This window comes from Haemaphysalis longicornis, unplaced genomic scaffold (assembly GCF_048455015.1).
Source record: "Haemaphysalis longicornis isolate Haplotype H1 unplaced genomic scaffold, Haemaphysalis longicornis Haplotype H1 scaffold_1, whole genome shotgun sequence".
Classification (NCBI taxonomy): Eukaryota; Metazoa; Arthropoda; class Arachnida; order Ixodida; family Ixodidae; genus Haemaphysalis; species Haemaphysalis longicornis.
The window spans coordinates 376,621,707-376,642,623 of record NW_027526203.1 but is presented as its reverse complement, the minus strand read 5'-3'; the positions used below and the strand labels follow the sequence as shown (position 1 = coordinate 376,642,623).

General features: G+C 44.8%; 1 protein-coding gene across 5 annotated transcripts in view; it reads left to right on the top strand.

The window, feature by feature from the left end:
* Ap-1gamma (adaptor protein complex 1, gamma subunit) overlaps positions 1-19,595 on the top strand; it is a 76,492-nt gene extending 56,897 nt beyond the window's left edge. For all 5 annotated transcript variants that reach the window (XM_077686385.1, XM_077686384.1, XM_077686388.1 and 2 more), the window contains exons 17-20: positions 551-711; positions 3,572-3,670; positions 12,059-12,164; positions 17,966-19,595. In XM_077686385.1, coding sequence (XP_077542511.1) covers positions 551-711; positions 3,572-3,670; positions 12,059-12,160 — 362 coding nt within the window. In that variant the 3' untranslated portion in view covers positions 12,161-12,164; positions 17,966-19,595. The remainder of the gene's footprint in view (positions 1-550; positions 712-3,571; positions 3,671-12,058; positions 12,165-17,965) is intronic.
* The last annotated feature ends 1,322 nt before the right edge of the window (positions 19,596-20,917 follow it).

Below are 20,917 nucleotides of genomic sequence, written 5' to 3'. Positions count from 1 at the left end.
GGGGATAAAAAATTGATCCGGAGCCCTCCGCTCTACCGCGCGTCATAGCCCAGGTGTAGCTTCAGTGCATTAAACTCCACAATGAAAGAAATCATCGAAAGGGCGTCAGATGAAAAGGCAAGGAAACAAAAACATCAAGACATTGCAGATACAGGGGTAAAAGACGTAGTTCTTAGCTTCAGCCTGCATTAGTACTGCTTGAAGACCGTTTTATATTGGCACTGGATCTTTTGCTACATGTACTTTTTTTTCTGACGATAATTATGATGCAGGATATAGGTCTTTTACATTCCAATAAACTAAAAATGTAGTGGAGTCGCATTATCTTAGCTGTGGCTTGTGTAAACCTTAAAGGTGTAAGAAACACTTCCGAGTAGTTGTGTTCACTTTTCTTGGGTGTGGTGGAAATTTGGCATTGCAGAAAAAAAATAATAAAACGTTGCTTGAATGCATCAAATTGAGGGTAAAAGAAATTTCTAAAGAAGCTAAAGAAAAGAAGCTAAAGAAATTTCGTTTCATGGACCCAGCTGATGTTTGTGCCAATTTGCAGGCATTCCTCCAATGACGGTGTTTGAAAAAGATGGCCTGAAGTTGGACTTTGCCTTCGAGAAGGAGCCATCCAGCCCACAGACAGCTGTGATTCATCTGACAGCTGTGAATTTGTCTTCGTGCCCCATGACTGACTTCTTGTTTCAGGCAGCTGTCCCAAAGGTAAGGTCTCCCAGGGAGTGACCTCATGGAGCTGTGCACAAGGTTCCCACAGCTTTGGTTCGCATAAGTTTGCATCTGTAGGAAGGCCGGTGTTTGAAGGATTTTGTTTGTTTGTTCGTTTTAGTCTTGCGTTTGTTTTCTATCCCAGTTTTAGTCTCTCTCTAAGTGTGCCAGCTTGAGGAGCAGGTGCAGTCAGCGCAGCTTTCTGTGTGCGCTCGTGGAGCAGCGGCACCAAGCTGAGTGGAAGGCACGAGGGACAGGATCTGCTAAAACCTGCCCCTTGTCTCGCTCCTCTAGCCTGACCTTGCATTTGAAATGTGGAAGCTTGGTTATGTTGTAAAGGGTAGGCGATATCAATACTTGAACCTACACTTATAGTGTGCGTGATGGTGATGTGGCACCTTGTACATTAATAATACAGTCTACGCTCGTTACAGCGGATCCGGCAGCAACGGACTTTCGGTTACAACAGACCATTTCTGTTAGTTTGTTTGGTCCCCATGCATTTTAAGTGAAGTCCACTCCGCTCATAATGGACCCGGCTATAGCGGACTATCGGCTACAACAGACTAAATTTTAGGCGAAAATTGTTTTGACTGAATGCTTATAGTGGGCTTCCGGTGCCGGCACCCGATATGCTTTTTTTTTTTTTTTTTTTTTTTTTTTTGGCAAAGAAACTTATGTCTGGCAACGTTGCCGCAGCCAAGCCAAGCCAGTGCCACTGGCCTTTTTTTTTTTTTGTGCATGGATTTCCATGTTTTTGTGCGACCGGCGGCATGAGCGGCAGGCTAGCTGATTTCACTGGTGGATGAACTAAATATGATTGACGCTGTCGAACACGGCGAAAAACAGGCCGACATCGCCAAAAGTACAGGCCTATCTAAGCAGACGGTCCATTCGACCGTTAAGAACAAGGCCGCTGCTGATAAACGCTGCTGGTGGGATTGAACAACAGCGCACTCGGAGTCGAGTCTGCCCTCCATCTTCACAGGTTTTTTTTATGTAATAAAGAACTCAGGTTCAGTGAAGCTCGGCATTCATTATTCCAACGCATGCATCGTTCGCGTTCCGTCCGGTGAAAAAAGTAAGAAATACCTAAAGTAGGAGGTTGGCTCCCATCCATTGTGTGCAATTTGCCGGTGGCCGTGCACAGTCCAACTGGTAGAACTTTGGACATTTACAGCTGTCCATAAGATTATATCGTATCAGCTGTTTTAATGCCCAGACTATAATTATAAGTAATGTGGAAGCTTCCTCCTTGGGGGAACGTCAAGCAGCGATCCGATTTGCTTGACGAACGGTGCTTTGTCACGAAGGGTTTGAACAGAGCCTAGCTGATTCTGCTGGCCACGACTGATTTTATAGCGGGTTAGTAATTGCTTCTTGTTATATTCTTGCTTTCTTTGCTCAGCTTAGCGTGCGTCTTTACGCACTCGACCGCATATGCTAGGCCTTTTCCAAGGGCCGGTGCCAAGCTTCGGAAACAGGGTTTTTAGGTGATTCTTTCCACCACGCGAACGCTGTGCAGAGGTGCTGCAGGCGCGTAGAAAGAATAGTGTCTGTAGCATTTATGTGCAGTACTGGTCAAAGTTCGCACTTTTGCGCTCGTATACCTCCTTTCCCCCCCCAACACCGGTCGGATACTGCATACTTCGACTACAGCGGACATTTTTTTTCCGGATTAAGAGGGTCCGTTGTAACGAGTGTGGACTGTAGTAATAATAATGAGCTTATTTGGCATCAAAGATACATGATGCAGGGGACCTACAGAAACATCTGGCAGGGTGCCGGTTTGACAAGGCCTCAGCCCCCTACCCGGGGTCCCTTCGAAATCCTGTGTTGATAATTATATCCTGTGTTGCTAATAAGTGAACTGTGTTTAATTTGGCCTGCAGAATGAAGGTGGATGCGAATTATGTCATGTTTGTTTCATGTGTTCCAGAATGCGTGAGGCAGTTTTGAACTTTTCCAGCTTGAAAAAAATAGGCTCATTTCTGATAACTATAATGAATTGATTATGCTTAGATAAAAAATCCACTTTTTTTTTTTTTCTGTTTCTAACTTCTTTGTGTTGATGTAATTTTATGTAAAATGAGATGCGTGTTTGCAAAGCCTTTAGTTTTCTGCCTGAAAACAGCAAAAGTGCAAATGTATTAGTCCACTGCCTCTACTTAAATTCTGCTCTTCACAGACAAAACACTGGTCCAACCACACGCTCATGAGGTGTAAAAAGGCTCAAATCTTTCTATACCAAGGGAAAAAGGCCCTTTGTTTCTAGATTTAAAACTGCTCCACTTAGCAGCGTGTTGCTGTCTAGCGCAAGGGTGGCAGCAACTCTTGATTTGCCTCGGTTTTGCACGTTATGGGACTTTGCACGTAGACCACGGCAGTTATATGTGGGGAGACCTGTGAAGTGTTCGCTCCCCCCTTTCCACTCTTTCGGGCCAAGAACCTCCAAGAAATGCCATATTGGTTACAGGAAGCATGGTTCACATGTTGCCTGTCCGCAGCTGTGTTTCCTTAGTGGGTTAATGTGTCTAAACTCTGCGTTTTAACGGCATTTCACATGGTTTAGCAAGCTTTTTTTTTTTTTTTTTATGTGAGCTCAGACTGACTTTTTGTCATCGAAAGTGCACTCAAATTGCCCTAGCAAGTCTACAAGAGAAAAACACGATATCAGAATTTGTTACCAGGATTATTATAAGTTGGCTACATTAACATTCTTCAAGGCATTTCTGTCGTATACAGGGGACGTGGAATTGGTGGTAAACTGAGAAAGTGTCCATGCAGTGCATTTGCGTGTGCTGTACTTTTAATGTTTGCTTGATGGCTGACAAGCATGTTATTTCATTTTGTCCAGACATTCCAGCTGCAAATGTTGCCCCCAGACGGCTCCATAGTGCAGCCCAACAGTTCTGGTTGTGTAAGACAAACTATCAAGGTGACAAGTCCTTACAAGGTGAGATTTGGTGTTTTCTTGATAGTTTGTGCTCTCCAGTGAGGTGGTTTGCTCATCTGGAGCTCTGTTTGAAAGAACGTCAGCAGGTCTTCTTTGGTCACCTGTCATCCACAGCTTGTACAAGCATAACGTTGGCTGTACTGCATGTCGAGAACAGTTCACGAGGCTTTGTTTGTATTCTCTAGATTGTACAGGAGGTATACCAACAGGGAAAAACCTGGAATTCTCTGGATGGGAAAACCAGGGAAATCTGAGGGAATTTTCATAACGTTTTGTCGCAATCTCGGTCTTTGAAATTTTTTCACCTCGATACTGCTTTTACTCCTGCTCTTACTCCTGCCCTCATGGTTAGACCCCGTTCTTTGGGGTGCAAAGATTTGAAGATGCAGTCGAATCCTGCTACAACGAAATTGGCGGGACATGTGAAAAATTTCCTTGAAACGAAAGCAAGCCAGACAAATGGTTCGTTGTGGTGAGGACTTTGTTGCATTGACTTCTACGGCTAACTGATGGGAAATTGGAGATATTTCGTTGAAGTCGAGTTGGTTGTAGTGGGGTTCAACTGTATATACAAAAGGCACTAACATCTTGCGAAGCGCTACAAGGTGATGCCAGCTAGTTTTTGCCATTCTCCGCTCATTATCATCATTATTTCACTACACTTCTGCTGCTTCTGTCTTGTGTTTTTCACAGCGACTTGCCAGCGTCATTTGGTCTTTGTTATCTGGTGCATGGTTTGGAGTACAGCAATTGTTAGCAAAGTCTGTTGTGTGGCAGGCTGCATGCTTTGAAACGCAAACAAATGGAAGCAGCGGGCAAGCACAAAGGTGCTTCAAATTTCCAGTTGTAAAATATGGTGGCTGGGTGCAAGTGCAACGTCGACAGAAAGTGTGTGCACTGCTGGTGTCTACAAATGCAAAACAGCACTGAGATCACCTGAACCTGAAAGGCTTTCTCTAATGCTGTATTCGAGTGGTCGTTTTAGAGCGCTCTAGAGCACTCCGAAAAGCGACTCCGTGTTCGGGTGGTCGAAATCGAGCGCTCCACGTATGTTCGGTTGGTCGTCTCAGAGCGTCGTACTCCACTCCGAGCACCTCCGACTGCTCTGACTCCGAAGTTGGAGTGCCGCCGAAATCCGGAGGCGATTGGGTCACGTGACCCCGGCCGCCGCGGCTCGCCTCTGGCTCGCCCCGCTCGCCTGCCCAGTCGGTGGCGTTCGCTGAGTCCTCCCTTTCTGTGCTGAGGCCTCGACAGCGGTTAGTTGTGGGAGTGTTTCGACGATTTCGCTTCTCGTGCTATTCTCCGCATCATGTCGAAACGGAGACGCCTGTTGAGTGTAGGGGAGCCGTCTCCGCTACTTCTGCAGCTCGAAATCGACGCCGAGGAGGACAGCAGCTCAGACAACGACGACTCGCACGTTTACGCTGCGAAGTTCGCCGAACTGTTCGCCGAACCACTTCCAGTGTTCAAAGTGCAGAAATACATTCGCAAGGTTGTGCACACCTATTCTTACCTTCAATCATTACGAATAACAGGCGCTCGGCTGATGTCGGGGAACTTTGGCTTGGAGCTAACGCGTCCGATACGGAGGCCGCCATTTGCTGAAGTTGGCCGGCCTGGCTGTTTGCAGTTGCCGTTTTGGCCGCGCCGCGGCGCCACGGTCGCGTGCTACTCCAAGATCGGGTACGCGTTCGGTTGGGGAGCGGTGACTCTTGCTCGGATTGGGGGAAGCGGCGCATCGCCTTACTCCGAGTCGGAGTATCAGAGCGACCACCCGAATACAGCATAAAACACGATTCAGAGCATGGGCACAGATTTTTTGTGGTTGACCCTCCTAGTGCTTGTGCTGTAAGTAATTAATTTGTTGATCACTTGGTGCATGCCACAGCATGCATTACGGACGGCAGTGCCTGTGGCTGCAACAACGTAGATTTGTTTGTATGGCATCGTCCAATACAACTATTTGGGTATATACCAGTGTGGTAGAACAACAACTGGAGCTGTTGGGTATGGGCCGCGCCTGAGTCTTAACGTCTCGCTGTCAACCGGTGCCTGCAGCCTGACGTACAATGAGTACTTTTTCCAATAGGTACCACGTGGCAGCATCAGAGCTCAAAGCGTGATGCTAGGCTTAACAGCCTTAGAACGTTCCAAGCAATGTCATACTCGTTCGTTGAGCTTGAAGGGCCAGTTGATGACGTTAGACTTAAAAGCGTCACGTTAAATATAATGTTGGGCCGTCGCATTCCCGCGTCGCCCTCTCCCTCTGCTGCGTATCAACCTTTGCACAAGCGTGTTATAAACCGAAAAGTATGGGTGGCTTCACCGTGTGAACGATTTTGTACTTCCAAAAAATCAGCTGAGTTTGGCTAACAGTGCTTTCACACTAAAAACTGTGGCTTATATACAAGTAATCACAGTATCAACCTTACACCTGGCGTTTCACAGGTTGTGTCCCACGCTTTGATTTTTTTTTTTTTTTTTTCAGTGATAAAATCAGGAAAATGCCTCAACAATTGCCTGTATGCATATTAGAACTAAAAAGTTTATTTTATTGTGAGTTCTGCTGTGTCTCAGAACATTTCCGTTCAAAATCAGTATAGCTGGGTGTTTGCCTTTATGTGGAGCTGCCATAGCTTTACCGGAAGTACACTCTCTCTAATCAGAGGTTGGAAACTACACTCACTGTCAAGAAGTAATAGACATTGATGGCAATGCAATTGCGAGCACTGTGCCCCATTACCAGCATAAGCCACAGCTTATGCTGGTTATGGGCAGCTGTGTAAATGATCTCTAGAGCAGTACCGTAATTACCCGATTCTAACGCGCCCCCGATTCTAAAGCGCACCCGATTTTTCTGCCACAAAAACCGAAAAAATTTGTGGGCACTTTGTGGGCAAGAGAAACGAATGCGAGAAAAACGGGCCATTTATTTCTCGAAATAATCTCACTCATCTCACTTATAAACTCCTCGTCGCTCTCCGCTGACCACAACATCTCGTTCTTGATGCCGTCAAGCGCGTTCGCGATGCCACACTTCATAACGAACGTTCAACCATGATCGATGGGATCGTGGCCCACGCCTCGCACGCCCATCCTGCGAACTTCTCCAGAGGCGCACGCGTCAGCCGACCGCTTGTTTTGAACGCGAGAGAGCTGCTGCTGCCATTGCTGTTATCCAGCGCGCAAGTGGAACGATTTCACGGTTTGTGTGAACGCCGATAGAAAAGCCTAGGCGCCTATGCTATAGTGCCTAGAATATTCTAGGCACTATACGTATGCTTCCTACGTCTGAAAAATCGTTGCTGAAAGCTTTGGCGCCTGCTTGAGATGGCGATGGTGATGGGCGGGACGAAATTTCCATTGTTTCGGCAGTTTCGGTTTCGTATCCGATTCTAACGCGCATGCGATTTTTCGACCTATTTTTCCGGGAAAAAAGTGCGCGGTAGAATCGGGTAATTACGGTAATTTCGTATGACAGGACTTCTCTTATTTGGACCATTTTCCTTAACATGAGCTAACTCTGATACACTGCCATGGACCTGCCATGCCACATTGTACGGCAGTGACCTATCCCTGTAGCCATTAAAGGGACACTGAAGTCAAAATATAAGTTGCTGTAGATCGATGATTACCCCACCAAGAACACGAATATACCACTCTTACGCGTAGCTTTTCTTGAAAATAGGGTATAAATTAGCAATAACATGAAGACAAGTGTCGCCGCCACTGGCTATACCGCGAAACTTGCACTGGAAGCGCTTAAATCGGGGGAGACGCGGGTCTTGGATTCCCGAAATTTTTCCAAGAAAATCGATTTTTCAAAACTGCCATTTTCGGAAAGTAAAGCTATTTTTCTTCCTGTCAGCCAAATATTCAAACCCAGGAGTACATATTTGTGCCATACTATCAATTTAAAGCACCGACGACGGCTAAATCGGCCAGTATTCAATGCGAAAATAGCATTTTTTCGACGGCTCGCCGCTCGGGTTCTAATGCGCTGTGGCGTCCATCTTGGTCTCATTCGGAAGTGCATCTTTTCATTTTCAAATCCCCGCCAGAACCGCTTCGTTTCATCCATTGGTTGCGAGTATAACCGGGGTAGAAAAAAAGACTGAACGCGCCGTCCAATTGGCCACTGACTGCACGTGACCGCAGGGCGCAGCCTGATTGGCTGGGCACCGTGGGTCGTCTGCTCGGCACACTCATCACAGTGCAACGGCTCATGTACTCGTCTATGCGACGACCAGTGAAAAGCCCCGCACGGCATAAAAATGAAGTAAAGATGTCTATCTGTAACCGAAAGGGTGAACGAACACTATTAGAAAGCGCCTGGAATACGCTTTTCTGCGTGTCTGGTGGCAACTTAACGGCGCCGAGACAGAGGTAGGCTTAGTGCACCCGCGGGCTGCCGAGATGATAGCGTTACCACTATGATTACGCCTGTGGGTGCGCTAATGTGCTCCTATCTTTAGATCAGCAGCAAATAGAAAGAAAACAAATGATAAAGTGTAGGATGCCGCTTGCCGACGGCGCAAGGAAAGTGTGCTCATTCTGTTAGCAACAATGTCGCGGCGGGTCGACCCGCTCTCGGCGTTACCATATAGATGGTTACCATGTAGATGTTACCATATGGATGCAGGTTACCATATACCGTATTTTCCGGTCTATAAGTCGCACCTTTGTATAAGTCGCACCCCCCTCAAAATGACAGTTTTTCCGAAAAAACGTATATAAGTCACACCGGTGTATAAGACGCACCGGTATACAAGACGCACTTGTTAATTAGCTAAACTCATAGTGAATCAGATCGTTAGAAAGTGCGGCGAAAGTACATGGTTGCTGCAGCCGCCACCTGTGGACGCACCCCTCGGTAAGGAGGGCTAGACGTGCATATACCGTCCAAAGTCTAGCCAGAACTAACTTCTCAAAAATGGTTTATTGATACACACAGATGGCGTGTACTTAGACGGTGTTTAAACAAAACCATCGAAGCCTTCTTTTGCAGACTCGCTAACAAATAATTCAGCAACTTCAAGTGGGAATTCCGCCGGCGTATCGCTATCACCCTCCGACTCACTGATGTCTTCTTCGCCAACATCGTCACCACTCGCGGACCGGGTTACTCTGGCCTTTATCAACCCGGCTACAACTGTTTTTGTAGAAATGGAGTCCCAAGAGTCGGAGACCCACTTGGCCACCTCTCCAAACGTCGCGCGTGTCTTGCATGCTGTCGTAAATCCGCGCAATAAAGGTGTCATGGCGAACGGAAGTGACGCGAACGGAAGCGGCCCGAAATTCGAAACTTATCAGCAAGCTGTCATTTTAAAAATTAGCAGCACGTTTACCTCCTTCAGAGTAACTTTGTAATAATTTATAAGCTGCATGTTGTTTTTGCAACCCAGTTTGATGTTACTTTGAATTTATTCTGAAATGTAGTTACTGCGCATGGCAGAAAGTGACGCGCAGTTGTTGCAGGCCATTATAATTGTTTTTGACTAGAAAAGTTGCAAATTCTCTGGTTTAACGTCCTGAAGCGACATATGGGCTCTGAGAAACGCCGTAGCGGTGGGCTTCGTATTCATTTAGACCCTAGAGCTGTGTCTCAACGTGCGCTGGCCACGCGTGGCCGCCGCGAACCGGATTTATTCCATACATAAGTCGCACCGGTGGATAAGACGCAGCAACGAAAATTTCAGAAAAAAACCGCGACTTATACACCGGAAAATACGGTAGATTACCATATAGGTTACCATATAGATGAGCGATTACAATATAGATTACCATATAGGTTACCAGGTTACCATATAGATGAGCGGGTTACCGTATAGATGAGTGATTTGAGAATGATAAAGGCTCGCACTGTGCACAATGAGCAGGGGTGACGTGATATACGAGTAGACTGAATCAAAAACGTGTTTATCCCACCTAGCCAAGCGCATGCACATCACAGAACAGTGGAGTGCAGTCTGCTACCGGCCCCTTCGTTGCAACTCATTTCGCGCGATGCAAATCGCCCTGGAGCCAATTTTATCGCAACAAATGAAGCAGTAGCATAACAAAATAAACATTTACAACTGTGGTGCACGATCGGCACCTCAGCCCTGATCGACAAAGAGTGACGGCACGCTGTCAGCAGCATAAAAATTGAAGCAACGTTCTGGCTTTGCTTTTGTTCAGTTTTTCTGCCAAGTGCCATCTGTAGACAGAGGATTTCATAATTTTCCCATCAACTGATTTCAGCCAACTTCGTATGCTCGTGTTGAGCGAAAAGCGAGCTACTACATTCTAAATCCTTTCTTTTTTTTTCACATGTTTAATAGATAAAGCTGTCACTTCTAGTAAAACTTCAACTGCGATTTTCTCCGCTTCCCTTTTTTTTTTTGCATATGTGCCTAGCCTAACAGACGTTCTCAGGTAGTTTTTTTTTTTTTTTAAGGATTCGTACGAACGTTATACCGTTGGATTCAGGATAAAATGAGCTGCATGCTGATGCTATTTTAAAAAATAAAATAATTGGCTCATTGTGCCCAAAAAAATGTTATGAGCAATAATATGAGCTCATTAAGTTTTCTGAAAACTGTACTTGACATAATTAGACAAATTTTATCCAATCAACTAACTTTACAGGAATATAAACAGCATCAGCATGCATGGCAGGTCTTAAGCTACACACTCATACCATTTATTTAAAAAAAATTGAATAAAAAGTTCCTTAAAGGCCCGTAAGTTACTTAATTAGGCTCCAGTATTGTCTTTATAACTCAGAAAATACGTATGCCACTTGAAAACTAATTACATATTTCAAATGAGGAAGACAAAACACACATGCACAGTGATTATCGTTATCACAGACATATTAATAAAAAAGTTCACTTTAAGACCAGCGTCTCCCCTGAAATCGTCTGGCGTGCGCAATTTCTTTTTTGGCTGCCGCTGGATGGCACTGCTCGTCCATACTTTGGGCGGCGGTACCGCTTTTCGAGGGAGCAAGCGAGCTACGCACAAACGGTTGGTTCGACGCTAACATTCACGGGGCCTCAAAAGGACACTGTTTTTCTTCAACAGGGCGTCATTACTGATCACGGGTCCCATGAAGGAACATTTTGCCTGGTGGTCTAGAGCTGCAAAAGACGTGGGGTTCGTGAAAGCACGACTAATTCGACCCAAACTGACCAAACCGCTCGGTTTGGCAAACAGCAACTGCAGTCGCTGTTTGTGTCATATGTAATGAGCATTCGATTGTGATGATGATGGTTGGAGGAGGTTAATGGCGGAAGGCTAACTGGGACAAAGAGCGCCAAAAGAGTGGTGCATTTGATTAATGATCTCTCAACAATTAAGACATCTTTCGGCACCAAATCAATGCTTAAATAGCTATAGGAAGATCAGACTTTCATTTGAAACCAACTTGGTTGCATTCAGTGTCCCTTTAAAGCAAATTTATGAAATGATCAGACAGATTTGCCAATGTGCTATGCAGACATGATGTTTTGCAAGTGCAGTGCCACAGTGCATGTCACTTACAAGTTGAATATGGTTGGCATTGTGATCGATGAATGTTCTGGCATGCCCAAGTCGGTCATTTTGGTGTGTTGTGGTGACACACACTCAGAATCATGCCAGACTGGGTACTGAACGTTAAAAAAAAGTCCTTCTATTTCTGCAAAATCGTTTAACTGCCATATTAGAGACGCTAGTTAAAAAGTATTCCGGGTTGAAGGTCCTACTTTAATTCATTAAAACTTGTGGTACACTCTCATTAGATAACATTCAGTTAATCATCGAAGCTGGTAGTGTGGTTTTGTGGTGACAGGCTCTTGCGAGACTTCTTGGCTCATTTTCATATCCTACCACAGCACCCACGAGATCTGCACCTTATGCTGCTCCGCTGCACCAAACTGCTTGTCATTATGGCTGACGATATCACCTGTAGCAAGCACCACCTTTGGTCACAATATCATTAATGGTGTCAATTCGTTTACGCCATCTCTCCTAGCTACGATGTCACGTCTGTCATTAAAGAACATTTTCATCCTCCCCTTGTATAAGACACTCACACAGGTTTGCGCCATCCTTGCAAACTTGCAACTTGTGAGGTAGGTCCATGTTGGTCATAAATGCTTGGACGTGGACAGGCAGGTTGAATCATCATTATTGCTGTTCGCTTCTCTGCAAATTAGAAACAGTGTATGGGCAATGCGAGTTGCGCATACAATTAGCTGTCACCTCATTGATGTTACCAGTTGGTCCAGCAATTTTCAATGCAATGGTCTGGGATAGACTTGAAAAATGAGAATTTGGTAAGCACCCAGTTATATGCTCCAGTCTGCCCCGTAGATTGAGGCCAAAGGTAATGTCCTTCCTGCTCTGGTCTCTGCTTTTCAGAATCCATTAAGAATGCGAATTAGAATATCCTACAGCGTCAACGGTGCTCAAGTCCTGGAGCAGGCTGAAGTGAACAACTTTCCAGCCTCTGTATGGCAGTGAAAAGGCAAGTGTGTAAAATTCTTCTTTGTCAGGCCTGCTGGTGCAGGTGTTGCAGCGAATTTGGGCAAAATTAGTTGTAGTGATTGTCAAATGCTTAGCGCTGAGAAAAAAAAGTAAAAGGAATACACTATCACCCTCGGCGATGCAAACTTTGACTGTAAATGTAAGTCTAAAAAATGTTATATGTCAACCTTGCCAAAACACATACCTGTCAACACTCCAAATTTTTTGCTTAGTAAAATTGATTGATTGTTAATTACAATGAGTTATAATAGTTTACAAAAAAATAAGCCAAATTATCTAGTTTGGACTGTTGTCTCTGAAAGACAAAGCTGTCCAGGCCAACACATTGGTATAACTATGTTCTCATCTTTGGAGTAAGCAGAAACACAGATCTGAAAACAAATAGAAAACTGGCTTATTGCTTGACCTCGGTTATGGGTCCACATGTGTTAGCACTATATCAGCCATCATGCGTATACAGTCAAACCTCAATGTAACGAACTTCAGTGTAATGAAACCCCCGATGTGATGAACCACTTTTTTTTTATATATATATATATACTTCAAGTGTATGCATATAATGTATTTTCACCCCCTGTGTAATGAAGTCCCGTTTGCCGAAATTTCAATGCAACGAAATTTTATGGACAACTAGGCTCAAAATTTTAGTTGTAGAAGTAGATTCTGGGAGACGAAAGCGCCGAAACAGGGTCTCGATAGCATGTGAACGGCGACTCAGGCCGCCCAATGCCGCAGATGCAGCGAGCCTCGGAGTCCGTGAGGGAGCCCCTTGCCTACAAGCTGCGTGTGGTGCTGCCGCCACAGCATGCTGCCGCTTTGCCCTTCCTTCGAGTTTGCTCGTGCTTGTTGGGTTCCATCGTTCCAGCAAGTGCACAACAAAGCATTTGTGGGTCTTTATGAGCCTTGCGAGTGCGTTTTTTTCACGCCCACGTGAGCGATTGTGCGCCGGCGGCAACTTCTGCCTCGGCCAGAAAGCGACTCGCGCCGCACGCGGCAGTGGGGTGAGACGGACGACTGTTGCCAATGGGGAAGCACGCACCCTATGGCAGGAGCTTCAAAGCGCTTGGGGGTGCCGGCTGGCCCCACCAGAGATGGTTAGGCTTAGCACTGTGGAGGATATTTGATGGGCGCTAAGTTCAGCATTCAAATGGTAAAATAGGCATCTCACGATCGCGGAGCCTTTATAGTTGATCTTGCTGTTATTGCACACAGCCTCAGCACAATATGAAAAGTGAGTAAAAAGGTAGTGCAGCAGGGTTCGCACAGGTCCTTAAAAACCTTGAAAACCCTTGAATTTAGAAGTGTCAATTTCAAGGCCTGGAAAGTCCTGGAATTTTTAAATGGTCCTTGAAAACCCTTGATTTTTCCGGAGAGAATCAATGGCCCTGTCTTTTCAGAAGAATTCAAAGTGTTTGTCGTGGATTTTAGGTGCTAACAAATGTAAAGAAACATCGTAACAATCAAGTTTCACTGTATTGCGTGAAATTACAAGTTTGGTGGGAGCAGACACTTGTCAATCCAATCCATGTCACGATACAATCCAATGAAAGCCAGCTTCTGTTCTCTATCTTGCATCTTCCATATAGTCTGTGGACGCATGCTCCTTGCATGTTTCCTGTGCCTCATACGCTCCATCTGCATTTGCTTTTTCGTGCAAATGGTGGACGTGTACATTGTTCATCCTGCCTTGCAGCAACACTTGCGGATTTAATTTTAGCTGATACTCTTGCTGACAAAGCAGGAGATCCAGGCAACATTAACTACGTTTTGAAATCAAACAGCCTCAGCAAACACAAAGGAAAAAGAAAAACCTCTAAATACCAGCCATGAAATAAAAAATAAAGCTGGGGAAGCATTTACGAACCCGTTAGCAACTATCTAAATGTGCACTAATGTGCTTAGGTATTGTGCAATAAAAAACTTTTGCATAGTGTTGGAAAAGTTATAAAAAATCCCATATAAAACGCTATATTGGGGCCTTGAAAATGTGTTTTCTGGTCCTTGAAAGTCCTTGAAAACCCTTGAATTTTTGCTTTTCAAGCCTGTACGAACCCTGTGCAGTTAGTACTTTGTGATACTCTTAAAGGAGCACTGACACCAATTTTCGGCGTTAATATTATTGCACAGTTCGCTTCCTTCACTCAACAGAATACCCTGGCCGAAATATGAGCGGCCTGCGACGCGAAGAACATAGTTCAATTGGATCGCATTTATCGCGCCGACGGAGCAGCGCGCGGAGCGGCACTCAGCAAATGGACATCAGCGTGACATCACTCCAGGAGAGGAAAAAGAAGTGACGCGACAGCGCTCGTCAAAAACTCGTGACGTCACTTCACGCGCGCGGCCCCACGAGTGGCGAGCGGGCGCAACACCCTCTCAAGCGGGCGCCAGTGACGTCCGCACAAAGCGGTGAGGTCAAACCGGGAGGCTGTCATATGCGCCGTTCGGGATGAAAGCGCGGGAGTTTGAAACAAACGATTTTCAGGCCATTCAACGTAATTAAATATCGCGCGCTGAAGTATTTGAAGTGCTGTTTCAGGTTCGCCAGACCGTTAAGCATCGATAAAAGCAATAAAAGTGTAACATAAAATTTTCGTGTCAGTGCTCCTTTAAAAAACACTTTTGCAAAAGGCTGTTTCAGTGTTCTGTGTATTCAAAACTGTTCAAAAAGTGTACTTGTACCCCAAAATTGCTGAAAATTACTTTTTGGGGCTCCTAAAACAACGTACTAAATGTCGTTAACTGCTCCAAATCAAGGTTATTCTGCTCTAAAATCGACATTTTGCTGCTCCAAAAACTGCTCCCTAATCTGTTCGGGCTGTCTTACCCCTGATATTGCAGCTGTGCTTAACTCTTTCGTGACCACGCCATAAGCCATTGTTCACGCAGGGTTCGCACAGGTCCTTGAAAACCTTGAAAACCCTTGAATTTAGATGTGTCAATTTCAAGGCCTGGAAAGTCCTGGAATTTTTAAGGGTCCTTGAAAACCCGTGATTTTTCCTGAGAGAACCAATGGCCCTGTTTTTTCACAAGAATTTAAAGTGTTTGTTGTGGATTTTAGGTGTTCAAAATGTAAAGAAACAGTGTAACAATCAAGTTTCAGTGTATTGCGTGAAATTATAAGTTTAGTGGATTGTCATTATTACGAGGTAAAATTGGGAGAAGCACTCCTCAATAGTCTCCATGTCGCAATACAATCCAGTGAAAGCCAGCTTCTCTTCTCTACCTTGCATGTTCCATTTAGTCTGTGGACGGCCGCTCATTGCATGGTTGCTGTTCTTCATATGCTCCATCTGCGTTTGCTTTTATGTGCAAATGGTGGACGTGTACATAGTTCATCCTGCCTTGCAGCAACACTCTCTGATTTAATTTCAGCTGATACTCTTGCTGACAAAGCCGGAGATACAGGCAGCATTAATGAAGTTTTGAAATCAAACAGCCTCAGCAAAGCACCAAGAAAAAAGAAAAACCTCTAAATACCAACTGCGAAATAAAAAAAAAATGCTGGGGAGCATTCACGAACCCGTTAGCGCCTATCTAAATGTGCACTAATGTGCTTAGGTATAGGGCAATAACAAAATTTTGCATTGCGTTGAAAAAGTTATAAATAATTCCAGATAAAAAATTAGATGGGGGCCTTGAAAATGTGTTTTCTGATCCTTGAAAGTCCTTGAAAACCCTTGAATTTTTGCTTTTGAAGCCCGTACGAACCCTGTCACGGGTGAACAATGATTTTCAAACCCCCCGCCAAAACTAATAACTGCGCTATTCTGACAACTGATGCCATCTGGCGTATTCATTTCGTTGCCGTTTGTTTACATGCCGTATGGGTAGACAGCGTCGCGAGTGAGTGTCCTGCTTCACTGCACGCTGTGCAAAGGCGGACAGTGGTTTGAGGCACTTCGACTACTGCTGCTGCTGATTTTTTTTTTACCCCAGCAGTAGTGATGACTCCAGCAACAATGTGGACCCTTCGGATTTTAGCTTTAGTGAAGACTCCCATTCAACAGCCTCAGACTTCGACAGGTGCTGCCAGGGAATGTTCGTTTTTGACTTCGCGCTGTATTTGTAAACAAAACGTGCCTAATATCTGACGACTGCGTCATTACTTTCATGTGTACGGTCTGGGCAACGTGCAGCGGGGATGTTTGTCAAATGCACCACGCCGTATCACATTATCACCTTCAAGATAGCCTGGCTTTCGTGCAAAATTAGCACTGCGGAGCGATGCGCACTGCTTCTCAAGGGCGCTACTTTTTTTTTTTTTTTTTTTGCTTTTTACCACTCAAGTGATAATGATTTTGTGTCAGAACACAAACAGGTATGCTTGGATGCATATTTTAGAGAGACCGACTGACTCTCGAGTGGCTTCGCGGAGTGGCACAGCCGTCAGGGCCATTAGGTTGGTGGGCCAGCAAAAATCCAGAACTTGGTGTACAGCGTTGATGTATATATTGAATCCTAGCTTAGGAACGTAGAAACATTTTGTATATCTTAGAATTCCTAAAATAATTTTTAGGCTCAGTAAAATTGCCTATTTGTGTTTTGTGTATACTTTTCTTGTGCATATTGCTTCGTTTCGTTGGCCAATAAACTGTCAATAGTTACACCTTTCACAAAACTGCTGTTATGTGTTTGAAATAGAAATCTATAAGTAACCATTTCATGCATAGGAACGCTAAATGTGTCCAGTACCTCAAGAGAAAAAAAAAATGTTTTCTGGAAGCACTCAAAATCTGCCATTTTTCCGCAATCACGAAAGAGTTAAAGGGACAGACGACCGATTTTTGTCGAGTATGTTCTCTAGTTCATATAAAAGCCAGCGTTTTATATAGTGGGGTAACACAAGCAATTTATAAACAAATTGGCAGAAATAATTTTAATTTGGCACTAAACTTTCTGAAATCTGAAAGGTGGTGGTTCGTAGTGTGCAAACGTGACACCACATTACGTGTTCTGGTCACGTGACCTGCAAACTTTGCAGCTACTGAAACTGCTGAAACGTTTATTCACTTTTTGAAAACCTTTTAACACAATTATTTGTATAAGTTTAAATTGTATACGTATTTTTAAACATTATTTTGAAAAAATTTAAGATACGCCGCCTGCCGCCGCTGGGTTGCTCTCGGAGTGGCTGAACCTCCATGCCCAGAATCAACGGCAGCGTTCAGTAAACAGACCCAGTGAAGGAGCTTCCTGCTTGTGTTGTACGTTTTTTGACGATTCTGCCTGAGTCAAGGGTGTTTCTTCTGCCGAAATATTCATTTTCAGCTTCCAAATACAGCAACAGCAGCAAAAAAAAAAAGGCATGTGCCCTGAGAAAATCGAACTGCCAGTTTCCACAATGTGAAGCGAGCATTCTACCTCTCGTCCATCCCAACAGATGGTGCCTTTGTGCAAAATAGAATATGTCATAATAGGCCTAGTGGTAAAAAAAACGCAAAAAGAAATAAGCAAGCCTGCAATTCACAATTTTTTTAACTGTGGACAAGTTTTTAAATACCGCTTTTCATCTCGCATACAGGCAAAGGTATGTTGCTGTGCTACTGTATGTCATGGTTGCCAGTATTATTTTTGGGAGGGCACGTGTGGCTCGTAGATCTAAAAATTTCAATTTAAAAAGTTCTAGGGTGTTATAATCAAAACTGTTTCGCATTAAGGCGTTTTAAGGGATGCTCTTTCATTAGGGATAGAGAATATATACTCGACAAAAATCGGCTGTCTGTCCCTTTACATAGTGATATGGGCCTTTTCAGCTCAGTAGTGCCTTTTCTTTTGCAGGTTCCATTGCACCGCCTCTTCTTTCCCCCCCCCCCCGAGAACATTCAGGGCAAAGGATGGTGGTCAGAGGTGGCTGTGCAGCCTGTGGCAGAGCACCGCGCTGAGGAAGAAGCGAGATGGGAATCGAGGGGACGGACAGCCCTCGGAGACAGTGGGCATCTCCATATGGAAGGACTTGGCAAAGAGGACTAGTGGGGGAAGAGTCATCGAGAGCGAGCTGCTAGACAAGTCAACAGAGGAGCAAAGTGCCATTTCTCCATTCCCTTATTTCACAAACTGCACTCCTCCTTCCTTTCCAAAATTAGTTTGGAGCCTTTGTAGGTTTGGCTGAAGCCTTTGTTCCTTCTCCTGTCCCCTTCCCCCTTACTGTAAGGTGCTGCACCCCGCCACTGGACCCCATGAAGCTGTGGTGTGCTGTATGACAGTGACCTCGCATGTGAGGCCTGGGCAGTAGCCTGCTCTTTTTTGTTGTTGTTGTTGTTAGAGAACACATTTAGGCACGCCAGGAATGTTGCATGAAAGTGGGAAGAGAGTCTCTCTTTTTATTTGGTACTCTTCTCCCGTTTGTGTTGCCGTCTGTCTTGTGCTGCTCGTCCCTCAGTGCGAGGGGGAGAGGAAGAGCACCGGGTGCTCGGGGGAAGGGGGGGGGGGTGCTCTAGCCATTCCATCCACAGGACATGCTGGGGACAGGAATGACTCTGCGAGCTGATCTCCAGGCCCCCAGTGTGTCTCCTCTAGCTGTCTCCTCCTCCTCTCTGAAGCTGAGGCGTGTAGAATACCAGTGCTTGTGGATGTATAAAACGGTCTGCCCGCGAACATTTGCTACGATGTTTTAGAGAATTGCATGGAGCTAGCGCCACGCGGGTGTCTGGTCTGCATCCACCCTCTTCTACCGGGGGCTGTCGGGGAGGCCTTGTATAAATTAGCAGAGTGTGACAGCCGTTGGAAGCAGTCGCTGCGAGCTTTTGTTCTAGGGATGATGTTGTAAATAGCCGCCGGTGTTTCCTTTTTTTTTTTTTTTTTTTTCTCCTCTTCTTCTTATTTCCTGTTTTTGTTCTGTTCGAGTATAGTGCAACGCTATGATCTGTCCAGAGGATTTATACACACCTATACATATTATATATATACACGCATATATATATATATATTATATATAAATATTGGTGAATGCTAAAACATTTGAGTATGAAGTTTGAAAGGGAGGTGAAGAGTGAGCATCAGAAGAATTGTTATGGTCAAGCCTGCAGTAGCCTAGAGTTCCCATGTGTGAAAAAAATAAGTGCCGTTATCCAACATTGCACGGCTGTGCAGTCATGGTTTATAAAATGTCCGAAAACATGCAATTTGGTTCTTTTATGAAGAGCAAATAACCTGTGTGTTCGGTATTTTGGTATTTGCAGTTGCTGTCGGGAGCCTAGGCATTATGCTAGTTTTGTAAAAAAAGAAAAAAAAATGGTCGTATATACACTTGTTAGGTTCTTTTTATCCCCACTGAAAGGAAGCACCATTCTGCTTGCGATAGTCGACAATTTTTTTTTTGTCTTAGTTGGACTGCGTGAGGGTTCATGGAATGGTTGTTTAGGAGTGCTTGTTTAACTTAAAAAATAAAATATTGACCATTTTTATATTATGCTTTTGTACAGTCTGCGTCTACGTTACTTTCTTCACAAACAAGTAACACTACAGTCGTAAAAGTTCTAGGGGTTATCACCTTTTTATTACTCTAAGGGGAGCCATTGGTACTATCTGTCGTGCTCAAAAGTACCCAAACCTCGAAGGATGGAACATGTGTTCTGTAGTTGTTCAAAATCCTTAGCTGATGTGTGCTTACTACGGCTCAAAAAATGACCATCACAGGCACCGTGGGATGTCTGTCAGACAGTTCATGCAATGAAAAGGAACACTGATATATTATTAGCAGAGGGGTGGGGGTACAAGACTACAGTGCGTGCCCCCCTTTGGCCATGCTCTAATGTTTCCTCACTCCATCTTTTGATCAAGTACAGGGCACAGGGTGGGAAGCTCGAGAAAAATTATTGTGTTTTGCGCTTGAACTATATTTCACCAACCATTTTTAATGGTGGCCTTTTTGAACCAGTGATGCCGCCAGTACTCAGCACATTCTTGCCCACCGATGCCTTCCTGTGTAGAATGGGAAGGCTACCATTGGCTCTGCCTGTTGACTTCACACGCGAGACCACTCCCTGTGAACACTTTTTATTTCTCTGGTGGCTCTCAAGTTTCTCGCTTCATGGAGTATGTCATCATGTGGCCTCGAGTGCTGAGTGTAAGTCGCCGCTTCTGCTTTACCCACGTTTTCACAAATGCCGGCACTGGCCTTTCAATTTTGGTGTGCCACACCAGGTAGCTCACCTTCCCGAGTTCACACGACCTGGGATGAGGTGGACAGCTGTCTGCGTTGCAAATAAATCTCTTGCAGCATCCAGAGACCATGCTGGAGGTCTTTGTTCGCATTATAACAGGAGGTACTTTGCATGGTGCGCCACGTCTGCTTGAGAGAGTAGAGTTGCCATGCTGCATTGCTAGTTGCAAAGCCCACCTTTTAGTCAGCTCCAATACTGTTTGTAGGAGCTAAATCAGGTGAGAGTGTGTTGCCTGATTTATACCGCAACACACCAGAGGCCTTTTTTAATTTCTTGAAAGAAGAGTAACTCCAATTTGTCTGGTCTAGTTTGTTAAGGAGGCGTGACTGCATGTTCGCCTCAGTTGGCAACTGTGTACACCATGCAGAATTTCCCTGTTATTGCATCGACAAGGCTGGTGGTCAGAAAGCCTCAAACTCCCTCTTTGTTGGGCACGGTGGTTCAGTGGCTGCTGTGGCGTTGAGTATGAGGATGTGGGTTCGATCCTAGTCTTGGTGGCTGTATTTCTGACAGAGGGAAAAACGAAAAAATGCTCATGCATTTAAGATTTTAACATGCGTTATATGTC